At 39.5% G+C, this 22249-nt stretch overlaps 1 protein-coding gene and 1 long non-coding RNA gene across 8 annotated transcripts in view; one reads left to right on the top strand and one right to left on the bottom strand.

Annotated features, from left to right (window-relative positions):
* Window positions 1-32: 32 nt before the first annotated feature.
* Window positions 33-1520, top strand: LOC145716999 (uncharacterized). Its single transcript, XR_014139959.1, has 3 exons — window positions 33-278; window positions 448-749; window positions 1106-1520. It is a non-coding gene; the product is annotated as an uncharacterized LOC145716999 (long non-coding RNA).
* A 2456-nt stretch (window positions 1521-3976) lies between these two features.
* The window catches only part of TUT7 (terminal uridylyl transferase 7), a 62054-nt gene continuing 43781 nt past the window's right edge, over window positions 3977-22249 (bottom strand). For 5 of the 7 annotated variants that reach the window (XM_031037971.2, XM_031037976.2, XM_031037972.2 and 2 more), the window contains exons 23-29: window positions 20750-20797; window positions 20574-20665; window positions 19104-19219; window positions 17690-18015; window positions 15533-15606; window positions 15092-15155; window positions 3977-5029 (exon numbers count right to left, since the gene is read on the bottom strand). In XM_031037971.2, coding sequence (XP_030893831.1) covers window positions 4962-5029; window positions 15092-15155; window positions 15533-15606; window positions 17690-18015; window positions 19104-19219; window positions 20574-20665; window positions 20750-20797 — 788 coding nt within the window. In that variant the 3' untranslated portion in view covers window positions 3977-4961. The remainder of the gene's footprint in view (window positions 5030-15091; window positions 15156-15532; window positions 15607-17689; window positions 18016-19103; window positions 19220-20573; window positions 20666-20749; window positions 20798-22249) is intronic. The other 2 variants (XM_031037978.2, XM_006742347.3) reach the window with 2 other exon arrangements.

Here is a 22249-nt window from a genome sequence, read left to right on the forward strand (position 1 = left end):
CGGGGCGCGGCGCTCGGGCCGTAGGCACGTGACGCGGGGGCGCAATGGCCCGGGGCTTTGGAGGTGCGTGGGGGAGGGAGGCGCAAGGTCGTCTGCGCTAGGACTACCTCCGCGCGTCGTGCGGAGTGGGGTTTGGGCACGTGGAGTGACTGCGGCCTTGTGGACTCTGGAGGCGTGTCGCTCCACGACCTGTCCCTGGGAAGGGTGCGGCGTCACTGCAGAGGAACGCTGAGCACGAGAGCTGGTGCTCTCCAAAGCAGAAAGATTCCGAGGCCCAGGTACATACATTTGTCTTCCTTTTTGGTCGAGCTAGGCAGTTCTTAAAGAGCATAGACTTACCGCATTTTCGTGAAATAAACAGCTCAGACACCCCCGGACCCCCGCCTCACCACATGCTCTACTGCAAGGGATACTGGAGGATGGTGCTAATGTAACTTTCGCTTTTAGGTGCCGACTTTGGAACCCAAACAGTCCGAGGATGTGATTGGGCAGCTCTGTCAACACTCATAGCGTGAACCGTCGAATAAGCTTGATCGAACACCTGTTGTTTGTCAGACCTTGTCATGGCTGCTCAGGGGCTTCTGCCTTTTAATTCTGCTTGTTAATTCAGCAAATACACCTAAGCACCAGGCATTATACCAGGCATGCATAGGTAGCCTGGTAAATGGAGAGCCCAGGAAAGAATGAAGTTAGCAGTCGGGAGGAGGAGAACCGAAGGACAGGAGGCTTTTCTCGTGGCGGTGCTAGAGGTAAAGGGAAAAGGAGGTTCAGTGGGGTGGTGCTGGGGAGGATAGACTCTTGCTCAGTGTTTCAATGTGGAAAGAACTATCAGTGAAGTGTGTTTTAGAGCCCAGTTTATCTTTCATCCCCTAAAACCTACAGGATTGGAGAGTTCAAAATCCCCTTAAGTAGTTGGGTCTCCCTACTACTGAAATACAACTCCGTGACACTAAGAGAATGGTTATTTTTGCCTCTAAACCCGGCTTAACCCAAAAGAAAGGGTGAGATTAGGAGATGGTAGTATGGTGGGTTTGTCTTGGCTTCATCTGACTAGCTGGGTGATTTGGCACAAGGTGTTTTACTTCTCATGCCCTTCCTCCTACAGACACTGTGAAGATTAAATGAAAGGCTCTTAGACGAGTGTATGGCACCTAGCTAAGTACTACAACTCAGTAAACGTTGCTAGTTGTTCATGGATATTTAAAGAGGTCATATATTGTGAAACTGATATTACAATGGTGGATATACATGCCATTATACATTTGTCCAAACCCATAGAACATATCACACCAAGAATGAATCCTAATGTAAACAATGGATTTTGGGGATAATGTTGTGTCCACATAGGTTCATCAGTTGTAACAAATACCCCACCCTGGAGCAGGATGTGGATAGTGGAGTATTTGGACTTGGGTGGGGACAGGGGCATATCGAAACTCTGCACTTTCCATTCAATTTTGTTGTGAACCTGAAACTGCTCTAAGAAATAAAGTGTGTTAATAAAATGTAAAAAAAAAAAAGATGCCATGTATCATTCTTAATTGTTGAAATATTGTTATGTAGTTATGTAGCACTGTATAGTTTTCAAAAGCACCCTTGGGCACACTGTCTCATGGTAGCCTCACAATTTTAGGCTGAGTATTGGGACGGCTAGTTTAAAAATGATGCATAAACTCTGGCCTTTTAGTATAGTGCTTTAGAAAAAAAGTGCGTTTTAAAAATCTAGTCCTAAATTTCGTGATTCAGGATCCGCCATGTGTATGTTTAATTCTTTCATCTATTTAATACACACTACTCAGTTTTTAACTTGGTTGGCTGTTTTGCATGTGAGTGATAAGTCACATAATCTACTTGTTAGTGGGTCAGGCATACCTAATACTATCTGAAACTGGTGCACGTCCCCGAGATAAATTGGCCTTAGGTTTTCATGACTGTGTAAGAAATATGTGGGCTCCCTTATCTCAGGACAGCAGCTGTCCTAGGGTGTCATGAGTTGGGTGTGGTAACTGTAACCACATTTAGATTTCCACCAATGGGTTAAAAGCTTAAAATAGGGAAATGTTCAGTGTTGCACTTTGGGCCTTAGTTTCAGGGCTTAGGCATTTAAAAAAGTGTTTTTCCTAGTTAAGACCTCACTTGCTTCTCACTACTCTGTGAAAGGGCAGGGGTGACTTCCATTTTATAGGCACGGAAACTGAACTGCCATGAGGTTAGGGGGATTGCCACACTCTCAGCAGGAAAACTGACAGAACCAGAGACCCGAATCAAGTCTAGAATTCCACCCAGGGAAGTGTGCTGAATTCTTGACTGCTGTTGTCCAAACATGCCTACTTTCAAAGAAAAAAAACACTGAGCACATCTTTACAGTTTTATGGGAGTTTGTTGAATTCTGTTCTGAACAATTTTTTTTTTTTGCCTGTAACACTATGAACCCTATTGACCTATCTAAGTCAGGATTTTTTTCCACTCAGGAAAGATTTTTTTTTTTTTAAATAGAATCATTTGTGAAACACATTTGAAAATGAAAAGTAAACTGAAGTTATGTCAGAACATTTTAGTAACATCTCCAAGTGTGCACATTGTTGATACTGTACACACTGAGCAAGGGATTAGAAAGTGTAGACTGGGGCTGTAAGAATAGATTTCATTTTCTTGTTTGTTCCTGGGAGAAAGAGGAAAGGAAATCGTGCTAGTGGAGCATCTGTGGAGCTTGCGGAGGGACAGGCCAGCTGCATTTGAACGATAACTACACCCTGGAAGCTGGCCTCAGCATGGAGCAGATGCACCTGTCCCCTGGCTGGGGCGCTGAAAAGGGGCTGTGACCAGTGCCCAAGTCAAGGGTCATCCATTCCCCAGGTCTGGCAAACACTGGTCACTGTCCCATTGATCAGTGTGAGGGACTGAAATCTACCACAGGAATTGGAATAAAACGTAGGAAGCTTTTTAACATTCTTAAAAGGATATAAGGAAACATGGTTTCCATGAAAAGGAAGATAGTAACAATAAACTTGAATGAGAGGAAAAGGGAAGGTGGCTGAGGTACATTGAGGATGATTAGAAATGAAATGACAAAATTCATGTGAGACAGAAAACAGCAAAATGACATCAAAAATCCGGCTAGTCATGTAGAGATTAAATTTGAGTTTTCCTAGGGTGAAGGAAAAAGATGATAGAGAAATGCTGAAAAAAAAAAAAAGTATTTTTGAGAAAAAAAAAAGTATTTTTGAGAAAAAAAAAAATTTAAGAACATACTTTCCCAAGTTGAAAAAAACCAACAACCAAAAAACCAAACTGGGCTAGGGAGATACATGGGATTCGCTTTTGTTTTAGACAAAAGTCACGGACACAAAACTTACAGGGATAAGTAAACACGGAAGTAAATAAAAATAAAATCTACAAGGGAGGCCTCTGATTTCTGCTATCATGCCAGAAGACAGCATTAATAGGCTTTCCAAAGAAAGTGTGACAAGAATTACGTGCCCAGTCAAGTTCATTTTCATGCTGAAGGCAAGAGAAATCAGAAGAGCAGCTTCTGCCCGGGGTACATAATTCATGCGGTTAATTGAGGAGTTTGGGTTCATCCAAACTGAGTAAGGAACGATCACTAATCCTTTCTACCACAACTTCCCAAATTCTGTACGTAATTTTGATAGGATTCTTCTTTAACTGGAGTATGTCTTCAAGTAGGTGAGAAGAAGGGCTCACAGGTGTTATTTTCTGAGCCCTCTCCTACCTGGGAACGCTTGCCCAGCAAACACCCTCCCCATCCTTCTCTGTCTTCATCCCACCAAGCCTGTACCTCTCCTGTGGGCATTCCTTTCCAGTGCTTGGCACACAGTGGGGTCAATGAACAGCAGATCCCATGAGCACAAGCAGAGGGAGCATGAGATAAAGAGCAGACCTGTACTGCCCTCAGTCCTTCATCTGGTTTCCTCATGAAATTTAGGACTCTGGCTAGAAAGTAATGTGGATAAAATTACAGGTTGAAATTCTGATTTTATTTCAAAATGATAAATAAACCAAGGCATAGTTCTGACCACATACTACTTCTGGATGGCTTGTGGAGTTAGAGAAACAGTTCCAGGAGGCTCCAGTCAGACCCAAAATGACACCAACCAAATTTGTGATTGGCAGAGATGGCCTCTTTAATCCTCAGGGATTTTTTAAAAGTTCTCCACCCTAATTTCTGAGTATCATAAAAAGTAAAAAGCACTTCTACTTTGTCATTTTTCCTTTGAAAATGTTTTTAGCAGCAAACAGGACTACTTGTTTTCCTTACTTCATTTTTATGAGTATAGGAATTCTATGTCAACTTACTTAAAATTAGAGAGGGAAAAAACCCCAGAGCCCCTCGGTGGCGCTGCTTACCCACAGAAGGCTCGCATAAATAGGTACTCATGTTCGCGTTGTCACTTCTACAAATATCAATAAAATAAGGTTTGTAAATTGTAAATACAGTAGTAGCAGTTCACACATATTTGATATGCTTTCACACAAGGATTCAGTAAACAATAAATATAATTTCCCCTCTTCAAAACAAAAAAGGGATTTGTAGGTGAAAAAACGGGTTAATTTACTCAGGGTTTATCAGCACACCCCTTTCAGTGTGCTTTGAAAGAATTAAAAACCATGAAATTGTATTCACTGAATACTGGCCCACAGTTATACTTTTTTTTTTTTTTTTAAACCTGGCTTAAAAAAAAAATAAAACCTGGCTTAAATACATACATCATGGCTTTCTCTTAAAATCCTTACATCTGTGGGGATTTGTGGTACGTGAGAGTGTATTAAATTTATTTTTCCTCATTAACAATTTCATTAAGTTAAAAAAAATCTGACATTTCCCTTAAATGTTAAGTTGAAGCCTGATCTATGCTGCTGTGTCCTGTGAAATGAACCTAATTTCAAAGTGAATAGGAACGCCTGAGTGGCCATTTAGAGTGCTGCATTTTTTCCTTCCCTCATGATTCCTGCTGGGTCCTCTTCGCTGAGGCTTTTCCCTGAGTCATATATTTACTGGAAAGGCTACCTAGAGGGGGGGAAAAAACAAAACCCAACATAAATAAAACAAGCCTCACTTTATCACAAAAGCCATAAAATTATTTCTTATTATTAATTATTTACAGAAACTTTTCACACTGGTATTGGTCACTTATTTTGAATTGAGTAAGCAAGGCTAGATATAAAGAAGGTATGTAAGGAACATGGTCTATTAAACACAAACCTAGTCAAAATTCTTTCTAAATGCAGGCAGGTTGCTAGAGTGACATCATTCTAATCACTATTTCCACGTTGGTGCAGAGGGCCAGGTGGACTTTTCGAAACCTCTGCTTTGCATACATCAGTGTCTTCACTTACAACCACATAGAATAGATTGCAACAAATTCTTTGGTTAGAAATAAATATCTTGTATCATTACTTTGCAGATATGAACCCGTGAATGGTGACATTCTAGCAATAACTTATTGACAGAAATGAAAAATAGGAAATTTATTATATTTACAGGTAAAGGACAGAAATGTGGATTACTAATTAAAACCATACTACGGAAGAGTTACTAAGTTTTGTTCTGGAGTGTAAACAAATAGATCAATGAAACAAAACTGAGAAATTCCTAAGTGATTATGTTTCAGAAAGTAGTATATAATAAAGGTTGCATTTCTAACCGATGATGTATAGATTGTTCAATAACTGGTACTGTGTCAAATAAGTGATTTTGGGAGGGAGGGGAGAGTTAGTTTTCTTTCCCACAACATACCCTTCCTCTCCACCCAATTCCAAATGAATTACAGAATTAAATATAAGAGCATCAAAGTATAAGAAGTAGTGAATATTTATAAAATTTTGGGGTGGGGAAGTTACCTAAGCACACCACCTCCACCTATGAGAAAGGCTTGCTATGCTTAGTACTAAAGCAAGTCAATAGAGAAAAGATGAACACCAATATACAGCTGGGAAAATAAAAAGCGATATATGGAAGAGGATAAAGAAAGCATTGAGTATATATAAAAAACATTTAGTATCAATGAGTAATCAAAGAAATGCAAATTAAAACAATTTTTGATCACCAAGTTGAAGGAAGATCAGAAGGAGAGAAGTGGGTTGGAATTTTGCTAAATGAATATTCATAGAAATCTTATAATAATTGAAGTATGCAAACAACTTAAACATTCAAAACTTGTGATATGAATGACTAAGTATATAACGGACACAACAGAATACTAGATTTGCATAAAAGGATAATTAATAATATAAAAAGTAGGTTATAAAACCACACAAATAGTATTTTCATAAAAACTAATGAAAGGGGCACCTGGGTGGCTCAGTTGGTTAAGCGTCTGACTCTTGATTTCGGCTTAGGTCTTGATCTCAGGGTGGTGAGTTCAAGCCCTGCCCTGGGCTCCACACTGGGCATGGAGCCTACTTAAAAAACTATTAAAAATTAAAAACAAACAAATGAAAAATCCCATCAGTCAAATGTTTGGTGCCTCATTTTCCTCATCTGTAAAATGTGAGCTATTACACCTACCCCCTTGGAGTTATTCTGAAGATTAAATACACTGATGCAGGTAAAGCAACTGAACAGTAGCTGGCACATAGCAAAGTACTCAGGAAATGTTAGCCATTGTTAGTACATTGATGTGAAAACATGGGAAGACTTTATTTCTCAAACCTAAATAGTAGTTATGCTCCAGAATGAAGTATAAATGGCTTTTATTTTATTCATTTTGCTTAACTGTCCACATTTACTAAAGCAATCATACTAAGTATGCAAATAGAAACTTATGCCCCCCAGAAGCAACCTTTTTGAAGCAGACCATCTAGATAGTCAATTTACAGTGAAAAATGAGTGATATCAGGAAGAAGCAAAGCACTCTCCTTTGGTATTTATACCCTAGAGCCTTGAGTGGTCTACAGGCAACAAATCTTTGATATTCTGGACTGCCCAAAGCATTGAGGATAGACTTATCATTCCAGGGACAAAAAGTTTAGATCACTACACCTCGTACTTTACAATCCAGATGCGTTAAAGATATCTATTTAATGAAGTGATTTTGAAATTTATATATATTGCTATATAGAGATTTAGTTTTATTTTCTTTCCAGTATTCCATCTATGAATACAGAATATATTATCCATTACTAGCACATGAGCATTTAGATTGCATTTGGTTTTTTGCTATTATAAACAGTGCTGTAGTGAACATTCTTGTCTGAATCTCCTTGAGCATGTATGAGAGATTCTATAGTTTGTGTATCTAGAAGTCAACCTGTTAAGTCATAGCATATGTGCATTTTCAACTTAGATTATCATCAAGGATACATATGTTAAAGGGTACATATGTAAGTTTAAAAAAAGAACTGGAAGAACATCTGAACTCATAATAACAGATGCCTCTGGGGTGGAGGGGACACGAAGGAATGGGTCTGGGATGGTAGTCAAAGGAGACTTCAACCATCTTAATGATCTTTTATTGAAAAAAGATTGAGAAGAAAATGAGAAAAAAAATAAGGTCAGTTCTCTAGTAGATGAGTTCTATTTGTATCTATATATTTGTCCCAACATGTTAGGAAACCACTCTTTTCTAAGAACAGTACTAATAGTCTTATTACTACATCCCCTATATAAAAAAATAAATCTCATCATACTTGAAGAAATTTCATATAAAAATGTGCATGTAAAAAAGTAAACCCACTAGAAATAAAACATGGATGAATTTTTATGTAATCTGGGGGAAGAACATGAAATTTATAAAACTCTATAAGCATGACTTGAAATCACCTAAGAGTTGGCTAGATGAAACTACTAAAACAAACAAGCAACAAACTGTCTATATGGCAAAACAAATTGTAAATGAGGCTGAAAGAATGATAAACTGGAGTGGTGGTGGTGAAGGACAGAACACATTTGACAAAGCACGAATGGATTTCTATGTGGAAAGAGAAAAACAAAGATGAATACCCTCATTAAAAATATATAGATAGAAACATGAAGAAATACAGATGAAAACATGTGAAAAACAGGAGACTTCAACAGAGAATAATGGCCAATGGGCAAAAGACTATTCCCATGAAGTGAGGGTGTGGAAGCAGACAGGACTCTCTGGGGTGGTCAACAATCCTGTTCGCATTGCCGGCATCATTGTCAGAAGGTGCGTACTTTTTAACCTATCATTCTACTGACTAGGAATTTATCCTGAGGAAATAACTAGGCAAATATGCCTGGTGGTGTTTGACATAAACAGTGGTCTTCAAACTTGGGTACGTGTATTCCTGAGCCAACTGAACAGGATGAGCAGACAGGGAGCTTTAGGGGACTTGACTGCAGTGCCTCATGTCTACCTGGATTCTTTCAGAGAATGCCTCTGTGGCCAAGGTTTTGGGCTGGTTCTCAGGAGGCACACCGGTCTTCCTTTCACAGTCCTCCTCCTATTTTATAAAAGAGAGGCATGTTTCCTACTCATCCAAATCTTAATGTGGTACATGGCTCTGGGAAAAAACCTGAGGAGGCAGGAAGGCAAACGACATGCTGGTATCTAATAAAAATTCCAAATTTTTAGCTTTCGTAAAATTACACTGATAGCTGATGTTCATCACAGATAATTCCTGATGATTCATTACTATGTGATTTTTGGTCATTTAGTTTAAAAAGGAATGGCAATAACTGAGTGACACTGTTGTAATACATCTTCCATTTCCAAAGAAAGCATATCTATTATTTTTAATATGCTGTCATAAAGACTACTGGGGTTTCTTGATGTTTACCAACTATAAAAACAAAAAAGATCTGGAATATAAATGATAAGGAACACTGTTTCATTCCTGTAGTATTGATCCAAAAATACATGACTGCATGGGGAAAATCCCATCTATTTCATTAAATGGCAGTCATTTTCAGTATGTAAGCATAAAAATAAAAATCTCTTTCACTAATTTTTAATGAAAAATTGTTACATTTGTTTTGATTTATATATTCTAATGCAAAAACCCAATTTAGAAGAAATTTTTACATTTTGATAAAAAGCTTAAAAAATCCAATTTATATAAATATTTTTGTTTATGATAAGGAGGATAGGCTGATCAATAAAATGCTTGAATTTGAATCTTTTTTTTTAAAATAGATTTTATTTTTGAGTAATCTCAGTACCCAAAGTGGGGCTCGAACTTACAACCCCGTGATCAAGAGTCACATGCTCTACCCACTAAGCCAGCCAGGCGCCCCTAAAATGCTTGAAATATATAATGATAAAAACATACCAACTTAAGATGGAAGTAAAACAAAGGAATTCAAGGAGGAAAGTAAAATGATGTAAAATTTCTGCCTATTACGGAGCTGTAAATGAATGGTAGTGTGTATGATAAAGTAGTGACGTATTAATTTCATTTGATACGTTTAAGGCGTTGGTAAGTTTTATTTTGAAATGTCAACATTTATTTAAAAAAAAACTAAGGGATTATATGCTTTGCAATTTCGATGAAAAATTTAGATACCAACTTAAAAATATATGAGATATATGGGCTTTCTACATTTTGAGGGAAGAATATGAGAGCAAAAAAGTTTTGGAGGATACTGATATACCAAATATTTGAAAGTAGCTAGTCCATTAATAAGTAATGATTAAATAAATAATGGTATGTTCATATACTGGAATATCAAGAAGGGTATCAAAAAGAATGATCTGTACTCAATGATAACAAGGTCTTCCTATATTGTTTACAAAGGTATTTCTGTTATTTTATTTTACTAAAGATTTTTTTTTTTTTTTTTTTTTTAAGATTTTATTTATTTGACAGAGAGAGACCCACAGCGAGAGAGGGAACACAAGCCGGGGAGTGGGAGAGGGAAAAGCAGGCTTCCCGCGGAGCAGAGAGCCCGATGTGGGGCTCGATTCCAGGACCCTGAGATCATGACCTGAGCCGAAGGCAGACACTTAACGACTGAGCCACCCAGGCGCCCTTTTACTAAAGATTTTAAGTAATCCTTACACCCAACACAGTGCTTGAACTCACAACCCTGAGATCAAGAATTGCACGTTCTACCAACTGAGCCAACCAGGCGCCCCATTTCTGTTATTTTAAATTTACTATCATAAAGATCACTTTTTTTTTTTTTTAATTAGGCTTTTAAATTCTGGTCAAGGAAAAAAATTGTAATAGTATATGTACATCATCATGAGGGAGTAAAGATAGCATCAATCTCTTACAACATCTCCAGTTTTTAGGATATCAAACTATGAGATTAAAATGGAATAAATGAAGAGACAGACGTAGTTTTTTTTGAAATATAACTTTCTTTGCAAAAAGGGGGAGGCATAAGGAATAGAGAAATGTTAGTTTTTTTGAGATTCTCATTCTGAATAAATTATTATGTAAACCAGAGTAATTCACTGATGCATGAAAACCAGTGGACTATGGTTCTACAACCTCCACATACTCCAATTTGTTACAAATTTCCATGATATATTTGTCCTATTAGAACAAGAGGGAGGTAACAGTGAGGCAGGAGACTGTTTACACCAGTAACAAGGCAGTGATAACTTGCTGAGGAATACTATGTGCCAGATGCTGTGAAAAGGGCTTTATGTATAGGAAATTAATCCTTACAACTGTCCTGAGGTGTCAGCCCCAATTTATGGATAAGGAAACTGAGGCACAGAGAGGTTTGGTAACTTGACAGAGGCTGAAAAGCCAGCAGATGGTTGGGCTGTATTTCAAAACTCAAGTACGTCTGATTTGAAAGCTCTTATTCTTGACCCTCCTCCCACTCAGTCTTTATTCTTTCAAAATGAATATACCTCTAATCAGTAAAACTCACTGAACATCGAAGGCACTGTGTCAGCTGTGTATGAGGGAGAGGGGAGTCACAATGAAGAACAAGGAAATTCATGGAATCTTCTATTCACTACTCTCTCATTTGGGAGTTAGGGACTATATGTAGTCCAGTAGAAAGGAATGGAGCAGGAGGGATCAGGAAAGAGAACTTGGCTTATTATGGGCTGGGTGCTTTAATCTCAGGATCTGATGAGATAAACGGGGCTACAGCCCTTCTCTACATGAGACATCTGGAGCTCAGAGAAAGCAGGTCTCTTGCCTGAGGTCAATATGGCTAATGGGAGAGAATAGGGGCTGTCCTACCGACAGGAAACCACCCGTGTGTCACATATTTAGTACCGTGGAAAAGAAGAGCTCTCGGGAAATTTAATACTATCTACAGTTGAAACATATTTCAGATATATAATATAGACAATTTGGGTAAATTTATTGTGGATACATCTGACAAGTCTTAACAGTTGTTGATTGAGTAGTTTAATTAAGATAGATTTTAACCACCCATAAATGTTTTCTTTTTTTCCTGGTATAAAGTAGGTATGTTTGTTGTAATAATTTTTCTTCTGTAGTAAATTCAAGCTTTAAGTTTTACAGTTGCTGACAATATTTATAAATATGTAAGTCTTTGACACAGAAGGCATTACAGAAATCCTTATTGTCAGTTGATAATGCCATTTCCAGGTATATGTCCAGATGTCCAACATCTGTATTCTTCCCCCACTTAAAAAAAATTTAGAAAATTATAATAGATTCCTACTTTCAAGAAGTGTAAGGCCTTTAGCAGGAGTCACGCGACGGACGCCGTGCAGGAGCATCCATGTAGCACCACCCTACAAACCTCTGCTCTGCTGCTACGTGCAGGTGCTGTTCTAAGTGCTTTTACATGGATTTCTCAACATTCCTACAAGCCAGGTATTATTATCCCCTTGTAACAGATGAGGAAACTGAGTCAAGTGGAGCGTAAGCAGGTTTTTCAAGCTCACAAAGCTAGAAATCATATCCTGCAATCTGACGGCAGAGGCCATGTTCTTCCACACCCTACCCTTGGCAAAAGGAACATCTCGACTAAGCAAGGATCGGTATTTTTCCTCTGTGTAATGTTCTGGAAATATCTCTTCAAGGCTGAAGCTTGTAAAAACAACACTCTTTTGGCTTGTTTACATATGGTACAATTCCGTGACCCTCAAACTCTCAGAGGATCTACGGGAAGCAACCGCACACACTGCGGAGGAGTCTGTTCCCTGTACTTGGCTTTCAGAGGCAGCCTGTCAGCCTCTTCCTCTGTCTTTCATGGTCGCTCTCGCTGTCAATCAAATCGTCTCACAATAGGGCCTCAGTCTCATTTCACTTCTATTGGATTTGGGGGGTTTTCCCACTAGAACTTTTCTTGTTTTTACATCCGTCCATGCATTCTACTGAGAACAATGACAAACAGCTGCTCCCGCATTTTCTCATAAAGCCTCCTGCGTCTCTACCTTTATGTCCACCGTTCCCTTTTTAGGTAAGTGTGGTACTTCTCTGAAGATTTCTGGTTCTTTCTCTTTGAATCATCTGACCTCACTCTATACCAACCTAATGCCCATGCCTCTTAAATTGTAATTGTTAAGAGATCTGATGCCATTTTAAATGTTTTCTCCAATCATTAAAAAAAAAAAAAATCCCTGAAATTCACATAGCATAAAAATAAATGCCTATTCCTAGATTACTGTATATACTTGAGATACTTCATCTCCATACTGACAGAAACGGAAGTAGCTAAATAAGTTAACAATTCCATTTATTTTTCTCTTGTTAACAACATTCAGAGTAGAGACAATCAAACATTCCTTGCTGGGAGCTTTCGGAGCTTTCCCAGGGTGAGATCACTGCGCCCTGGCTTATCTCAGACCAAGCTGGTAAAAGCAGGGAAGCGCTCTCTCTACTTCGGGACCTACAAGGCTCCAGGGGTTGGGAGTGCTATTTCTCAATAACTGACAGCAGAGACAGCTTCGTCTCTTCACATTCTAACCAACACAGCATCTCTCCAAGCTAAAAACAAACAGTGTTTGCACATCAGCAATAACATACAATATGTAAAAGCTGATCATAAAATATGTGGGTTGTTTTACACTACATACAAAAATGTCAAGTTTTATCAATGAAGTTTTTAAAAAAATTTCAGAAACCTTTCTCATAAACTGTACAATCAAGTTAAAAAGACTACACATGCTCTATTTGCTTATATAATTCCCTTCTTAAGCCTACCTTGTTGAATAAGAGAGACACAGAGAGAGAGAGAGAGAGACTAAGCAAAGTTACTAAGGGTGTCTGCAGGCCGGAACTCAGAATATTTGTTATCGAGTTTAGAGTTTCATCCCTTCTTACTAAAAAAAGCTGAAAAAGTTCCTCAGTTACTTTGTTTTTCCTTTTCCCTCCCCTTTCCCGACTCAAAAGCATTCTCAAAACACCGGAGAAAGGCAGAGCCTCCAGGTTTGGCCTCCCTCTGAGCATCTGTGCACAGGCCTGTGGGCCAGGTGGGGACGGTGTGAGGTTCGGTTGCCCACAGTTCCCCTTCCAGCACTTCTTGCCAGAAACCCCTGCAGTCAGCTTTCTGTCCCTCCACTCCAGAGGGATGGCTCTTTTCAGAGTCCCTCGTGACTTGAGCACTGCCAAATGCAATGCTTACAGTGCAGTCTACACCGCACCAGACTTCGCAGCGGCGATGCCCATGAATGGTCAAGCCCTCTCTGAGGACCCTTGTCCTTACAGCCAGCTCTTGACTCCGGGAGCCAGCTCTCTTGCCACCCTGTTCCCTCACTGACCATCTTCTGTCTTATTTATTTTGAGTCTTTAAATGTTCTTTTTTTTTTCTGCATTACTTTCTAGGTGACCCCATTCCTACCCAGGCCTTCGAACACTATCTTTACACTGAAAATACTCAGGTCTTGGTCTTCAGCCTGGACCTCTGCTCTAAACACCTAGCTCGTACATCCCGCTGGCTACCCGGCATCTCTACCCGGACACCTAGCAGTCTCCTAAACGGACATGGCTACAACTGGACTCTCCTTCTTCCCGAAATCTGCTCTTCCTGAGTCTTTCTCAATACAAGAAATCCCACTTCCATTCTTCCAGTTGCTCATCTTGGGTTCATTTTTTGTCCTATGTCATCATCTAACCCAGCGACAACCCACATTGGTGCCACCTTCCAAATATCCAGAACACGACCAGTCCTCACGAGCCCCTCTGCTCCCACCCGAGTGTAAGCCGGCACCATTTCTCCCCTGAGCTCTCGCAGGAGCCTCCTTATGGGTCTGTCGCCACCCTCACTGCCTCACAGCAGCCATAAGGAACCTTCTGCAACAGAATTCAGATTATACTTCCTTTGCTCCAAACCCTCCAACAGCCGTCCATCTCACAGGCAGAAAGAAATCCAATCCGGCCAGTGCGCAAGGTGCCTCATGATCCACAGCCACCTACCCTGACCTGGCCTCCTACCATGCCCCTCCCTGCTCCCGCCCTGCAGTGACGCCAGGGGACAACTGTGGTTTTTAGTTCTGTGGTAACGGTCTAACTCCAACTTCCCCTGACTTGCCCCTTCCTTGATTTGATTCTTTGCATAAATGTTGCTTAACAGAACGGCCACCTCCCTACCCAGCATTCCCTTTTTCTGCTTTGTATTCCTCAGCACTTGTTGCCACCAGAAGTCCGCACCTCTTCTGACAAGAATGTAGAGTGAATGAGAGCAGGGGCTTTGCTGGTTCACTGCTGTATCGCCAGTGTTTAGGCTCATACCCTGCACTTGGGTCTGGCCGGGGGTGGTGGTGGCTTAATAAGTACTTGTTGAAGGAATGAATAAACGGCGTAGCTGAGAGACAGAGAGAGTGGAGTTCAGGCCAACAATTTCTTTCTTTCCTTACTTTGGCGCATGGCAAATAGTCTCATGAGGAGAACACACTGCTGACAAGACAGTGGCAATTTCAAAGCAGAAAGAAAAAGTGTGAAAGAGGAACAAATAATTAAAGACCGTGGTTCCTACTCAGGGATGGTACAGGAATCACCTTAGAACACTTAAAAGATACGCAGGCCCAAGCCTAACCACTGAAGAACTGGATTTAGGAAGTAAAGGTGGGGGCAGGGCAACTGTATTTTTAAAAGTTCCCCGAGTGATTGTGATATCCAGTCCCTGTTAAAACCACTTACTCAAAGGAAGCATCTCAAAAGGCATGTGGTAAACTATGCAGTAAATAAAATAACACACATTTTTTTTTTAAAACCCACATACCTGACTGGGGACTCAAAAATATAGTTGTTTTTTGTTTCTTTTTGTCTTCATGTAAAAGCACTGCCTAAAAAATGAAATAGACTGGTTTACAAAATCGAAAGGAAGAGCATTTGAAAACAGCCTTAAAACGGTAACCATATCCAAGGAGGGCCGAAATTAGGCACGTGGAAGGCAGAACTTTGCAAGTTAATTGAAAAGCAAGACAGAGACTCAGGAATCCTTAAAGCACGCCCTGCCACCCGGAACATAGCAAGCCTCACCACACGCTGCACTGAGGGCAGAGAGAGGAGCCAGGCGGGTTAGCCAGAGGAAGGAGGGCAGGGCCGGGGGCTGCCCAGCACCTCGCGGAGGGCCTGGCGCAGAGCTGCTAGCACTCAGTAAGTGTTCGCTGAACAGACAGATGACCCCAGGGCTTCCTGCTCAGGTGTGAGCTAGGTTTACCTGAGCAAATGTGCCAGTTGGTCTCAAGGGGCTAGGTGAAGGGGATCCAAATACACAATCTGATTTAGACATACCTGAGAAAAAAATTAGCATTTTGTTCTCACTTTAAAATGAAAGCAGTAGCCCTGTTTTCAAACTTCCACAGAACAATTTTCTGTGGATAGGACAGAAGCTCCACTCAGTATATTGTGTGGACAAAATAATAACATATTTGAAGAAATGAGAGGGGGCAGCATAATTTTTCCATAGGAAGAAGCAACTGAGTATTTTGAGTTGCTACTGGAGGAAATGCCCCATATTCTAGCCCCACTCCTCCTTTCCTATTTTACCTTTAGGATACAGTCACTACTTGATTTAATGTGTAAATACTGCATTCTGAGGAATCCAAGATTCTATTGCTTTTCTTTAGGTTTGATAATACCCAGCCTCCCGCCACAGGATACCCCTGGCTCTCCTTGATTTGCTGCTGCCCCTGCAGCCTTCCAGAAGCACTGCTCTGTTTTGACAGCTTCACTAGTAGACAACTTAAACCTCGCTACCAGCTAGGAGGAAGAAATCCATCAAAGCTGGGGGAATGCTGGGGCCTCCCTTCACCGCTGTGCTGTACCCAAGAGGGACGCGATAATGTGCTTCGTGCTACTAGTAAACACAGACCGCCAGTTCTTCATAAGGGTCTACAAAAATAACTTTGGTAGAACTTCATTATATCTGATCTATACTACTTCCAGTTTCCTCATCTGTCAACTGGGATTACCAATACCACCATCTCGTGGGGCTGGGGAGAAAATTAGATGAGACTGCCTGCGTAAAGTACTTAAAATAGTGCCTGACTCATAGTAAGCACTCCATGAATGTTAGCTCTGGCTATTATTTTAATTTCTCTTAAATACATATTCCTCTTATAATCATAAAAGATCTGGTCTATGTCCCATGTCAGGGTAAAAAAAGCTTGATTTACATTTGTCGGAGTTCCTTAGAAGTAGGGCAAGCTGTATCTTCCATAAACACTGAAGTCCTATTTTAAAACCAATAATTAAATAATTTAAAAATATACTTCATTCCATATAAAGCTCCTTTTTAAAAAAAAAATAAGTGCTCTAAAAATTTTGTCTTTAAAAAAAGAGATACTATATTGCTGCTATGATATAATAAAATGGAAGAGAGGTACTAGTGTTCCAGGAATGATGAACAGTGGAAAGTTTTAAGGGAATTGTCGTCAGTGCTGACTCTGTTACACCATCCATACACATATACAATTGAGGACAGGAACAGGAAAGGTTACTACTTTAATCTAAAAAATGACTTCGCCGGGTTTCTTTCCTATGCCAATCAAATTCCATCCACTCTCACAGGTTTGTTCTGAGAAACAAAGTGAGAGTGTATAAACTGCTTTGTAAATCCTAACTTCTCATACACAGAGAAGGTACCTTCACGCTTAACCATTTGTTAAAAAGGTGCTCACAGTGGACACTTTACCCATTTAATAGAAAGGGTCAATGCAGATCCAACAACTCAAAGGGATGGGACGTATGGATGATATTCAACTATGGACTGATAATGTATTTTTCCTCATCGTAAGAATAATCACAGTTGCTGCAGGAAACTATTACTGTACTATTATGTACTCCATAATCCTCTTCTGCAGCTAGAACCACCATAACTGTGTCACAGAGTTCCTTCTGGTCCCTTTTCTAGGCATGTGCATGTACATATTCAAACAAAAGTACAAGTGGCTCACTATGCACAGCTTGGTGTCCTGAGATAATTTAGCTACCCCCGCCCCCCACCTTGGCCAGTCAGTGCTTCAGTTTCAAAAGTGCACATACTGAGAAGTGAAGCTCAAGTGGCAGCTTATTTTCTGGTCACATAGGCTACATTTTATAGGCACTGTGGATGACTGGGTTTCCATTCATTGATAATCTTAGAAAAGTCAACCAAGTGACTTCTATAAACCTCTCAATGAAATTGGGAATACGTTTAAGACATATAAGAGGGTCTGAATTAAAGGGGGTGGGTTCACTTTCTTAAAATCTTTTTCAGGAAGTCGATCTGTTAAAGAAATAAATATAACTAAAAGAGTAAAGAACTCTAAACTCTAAAAAAGAGATTTCCCTTGAGATGTGAGTGCAAACATCGAGGTATGACCGGTATCCATACCTGGAGAGCCTTTAAATTGGGGGCATTCCTTTTTAATGTGCCCTTCTCTTCCACAAATAAAACAACGTTTTTCTCTTAAGTCTTTGTCATCCTGTCTCTTCCATTTTTCCACCGGTGGCCTGAGAATTTTCTCTCTGCCCAGGTCGACAGCTGCCCTCACTGGCTTGGCTTTCTGAGGTGTGCACTGCATGGGCTTATCTTCTTTTGTCGACACCTCCCTCTCTGTGTACTTGTTCTGAATTTCTTTGTCCTCTTTGCTTCTCTTCTCTTTGTTCTCAGGGTATCTTTGGTTCAGGGTATCTTCCTGATCACGCCGTCGCCTCACTCTAGAAGATGATATAACACCGGTAGGAAAAATCTAAACAGAAACCTGACAAGATATTAAGGGCGCTCCAGGTTTGGGAGATAACCAGAGATAGAAGATATCAAAGAATTTAACAAATTTAAGTCCGTCTCCTCTTTCAAGAAGCAACCTCAGGGTGATGGTATAGTTTTTCTTTTTGATTTTCACAACTACTCTAGTGCCATAAAAGCAGTGTTTGCAGTTAGTGGAACTCCTTGGTCCAGGACCTACTGTGATATGGATGTAATGAAACTCCAATGATCCTTGGGGTGATTTCTTGCAACTCTTGTGGGCCATTCTTTACTAGGCACTAGAAATTTGAGACGTGGAACCTTCAGTTCACAGGGGAACAAGGATTGTAAGGAGATTTATATTCTTAAAATGTTGAAAATGTTTCTTTCTTGCTCTACATGATCAGTGACTATTATTTGAATACAAAACCAAAGTACTAAATAAGAGCTTCAAATTCCAGATGGTGCCTTGTTTTAAGAGCATGTTTTTAAATGAGAGTATTATTGTTCAATTAAGACCACCACACCATCAAGCAACCAGCACTGCCCCCCACCCCCAGTCCCACCTCCTGCAAACATCACGAGAAGCAAGCATGCTGACCAAAGTGAGTGGGTCACCACAGCAATCATTAAGGGTTGAACTGCGTACAAGTGAAGGGTTCTATCTAGCAATAAACTGTACGTGAGTCTGGTCCAGCCCCATTACTGTACACTGGAAGTATAACTGATGTCCTGAAGAGCCCATTTTACTTTGCTCGTTTCTTCTTCCATCCCTGTTGGAGAGGCTGGTGACCAAATGGCTGAGTAGCAACTGGGGCAGTGACCAAAATGAGGAAAGGGGAGCAGGCCTGGAAGACTGTTATCTGTACACCTGAGGGACATCTGGTCATCTGCGCTTAAATGCATGTTTTAAATCACTTCATTTTCATTGTGAAAAATCATTTATCTGAGAACTGCTGGATTTAATACAAGTTTATTCTCTGTTACAATAGAACCTCATTTAAAAACTGGTACAATAAGAGAGTAAAAATGAAACCACCCCTTTTGAACACTGACTTACTTTCTCCTCATAGGACAGTCCTTCATGAAGTGTCCAATTTTCCCACAAATTCGGCAACATCTATCATTTGGGGCCAACTCTCCTTCAGTTAGCACTTCTGGATCAAAAAAGTACTCCTAGCAGAACATAAATATAGAAAAGTATGAATTATTAATGTGAGATCAAAACACAAAAACTAACCAGATATCAGAGACCTTCTTTTTAATGATTATTATACTATTTAATTCCAAAATCTATGACCATTAAGAGGTTTACTTCAGGATAGTTTTACCGAAATTCATGTTGGTTTATTCTTTTTCATCACACAGACCATGGTTTAACCCTAACCACAAAGGGAGCCTGTTTTTCCAAGACACTTCTACCCAAGAGCATCACACATACCCATGAGTCGGCTTCCCCAGGACTTGGGGGAGGCTGAGGTCAGGTTCAAAGGCTTCGCTTTCTCATAAAATGAAAAGGCTAAAACCCAATAAACTGAGGAATATGATCTGCATTACATATACAGAGAAAAAGGAAGAAGCTATGTGTTATTCTGTTTGTTGTGGCTTCTGGAGAAAAATATCAGAAGAAAGGAAAGACAATGTCTGGACTGAAGCCTCCTTGCCAGTGAAATCAAGGTGAGGACCAGAAGTATCAGCACCACCTGGGAGCCTGTAAGAAATGCAAGTCTTGGTCCCCATCCTGAGCTCCTCAATCAGATCTGCATTTTAACAAAATCCCCAAGGTGATCTGTAGGAACAAATTTCAGAACCCTTGGTGTAGAAGACAGCCATAGCATATCCAGCAAAAACTAGATGCACAGATGTGAACCAATGCTGAATGTATACCCATACACTTAAGGTTCATTTAAAAAGTCTTGATTAAGAAAATTAATGTAGGAAAAAATAACTTTAACAGAAAACCCTCTAGTTCCTAACTCCCTTTGCTCTCACTGAAGGGAATTTTTACAGTGCAGTTTTGTTTTGTTTTGAATGAGTCCAGTTCCATATGAATTTTGAGTATCGGGTTATATGACACCAGTGAGCTTGCTAGCACAGTGAGCGTGGTCTCTCTCCTAGTCCCATTAAGAAATGTATTACTCTGCAAGTCGACTGAAAAATCCAGACTTCATATGAGGAGGGTGGAGGACCCTTAGCTACATGCAAGCTGGACTTGGCAGAGGCTGGCCCGGAGCTGAATGCTGGTGGAACAGCAATGCTATCTACATGCGTTACCAAGGCAAAGCAGCAGCACCACAGTGACTAATCTTCCCACCCAAATTCCACTTCTGGCTGTTTCTCCCTTCTCTCCTGATAAAAATGGCCTCAGAACTGGGATGCTGAAAAAAAGGTTGTTAGGAATTACTTTGTCTTGCAATTGTTTATCTTGGCTAGACTCACCAGACTTTCAGGGTATGTATTACCGGTGTGTCATGTACAAATTAATAAAGCACCTTTTTTTGTTTTTTTGGTATTTCTAATAGACACTTACCATTTTTGAGGGGCAGTCCTTTGGAAATCCTTTGACTGGAATACCAAATACTCTTCTACCATTAATAAATGCTTTCATTATAAAATTTGTCACTAAGAAGAAAAGAGTAAGTGCTCAATTAGATGGACTAAAAGGAAAAGGGATCGCATTAACATTTATAAAACAAAGCAACTTACTTTTCCTTGATAATCCGGCTCCAAGATTATGATTCAAATCAAAGGGATCTAAGTAAAGAAAATTAATGAGAACAAAAAAGATAATGAAATTGGAAATGCCACTATTCATACATTAAGTGAGTATATAAGAAGGAAGTGTTACATACTTTATCATTAATGAAAGTACAGTTGCCCCTTGAACAATGTAGGGGATAGAAGCACCAACCCCCCCACAGTCAAAAATCCACACATATCTTTTGAGTTCCCCAAAACTTAACTACTAACAGCCTACCATTGACCAGAAGCCTTACCTATAACATAGGTGATTAATACATATTTTGTATATGTATTGTATACTGCATTTTTATAATAAAGTAAGCTAAAGAAAACATTAAGAAAATACATTTACTGTACTGTATTTATTGAAAAAAATTCACATGTAAGTGGACCTGTGCAGTTCAACCTCTTGTTGTTCAAGGGTTAACTATATTAAATGACTGCCTTTTTAATGAGTTTCAAATGTGTAATACAGCTACATAATATAGATTCCTAAATATAAGTCAAGTGTTTTATCCAAAGTGTCCATCAGAAGAGAGGGTGTTACTTTATATTTGAATCTGTATAGACTCCTTCCTATTATGAGGAGTTGCTTCATTTTGAACAACAAAATATTGTTTGGAGAGGACATATTAGGTGAGTATTATCTAATGGTGCTAGTTTGGGAAGCATAAAGGTTAAAATATATTTAGAACATTTTAGTACTGGATGTTCCTTCTAACTACCAAGTGTTTTAAGGGTCACTTTAGTCATCCTGGAGATCATAAAACACACTTATAAGACAAATTAAGACACACACACACCTGTCCCAAAGGCTACTTGACCTCAGTTTTTAGTGAAAGCTTCATAAAGGACTCCCCCATGATGTTAAAGGTCTGCATCTCAAAGTCTTAGTTAGCTATATATATATGTTGTGTTCTGCAGTATTATTTATTAGATGACCCAGAAAGTGGTAGGAATGAGGAAAAAAAAATACTGATGTCAAAGATTTATTCGAGATCTGAATAAAACTTGTTCATGAAATAAATGGAGGTAAGGTACTATTTCTAAATTAAAATACTATTTTATATATGATTTAATATACATACATAATAATTCATACTTTGAATATTATGTGTAGATATTTATTTCAATAAATGCCTAAAAACATTGAAGAAGAGTAAAGTAAAAAATCCCCAAAACCCTTTCTGGGGATCAAGAAAGTAGAAGACTGCTTGTGTACAGTATACACAAAAGGAGTACATAAGTAAAAAGAGGCATCCTTCTGGTTGTCTGTTACACTTTTTAATGTACAATAACTGGGGCACACCATTCGGGATTCAGACTCACAGGTTACTGGAGTATAGGAGCCTTCGCTCAGTATAACCCTACACTAGTAACCGCTATCAGTAGGTTCCTAGTAGGTTTGATCATGCTTTCTTCTGGTGACTTTCACGTGTGTGTATGTGGAAGTATTTTTGGTTG

The sequence above is a fragment of the Leptonychotes weddellii genome, chromosome 14 (genome assembly GCF_054177405.1).
Source record: "Leptonychotes weddellii isolate Sample4059 chromosome 14, ASM5417740v2, whole genome shotgun sequence".
In the NCBI taxonomy this organism is placed as follows: domain Eukaryota; kingdom Metazoa; phylum Chordata; class Mammalia; order Carnivora; family Phocidae; genus Leptonychotes; species Leptonychotes weddellii.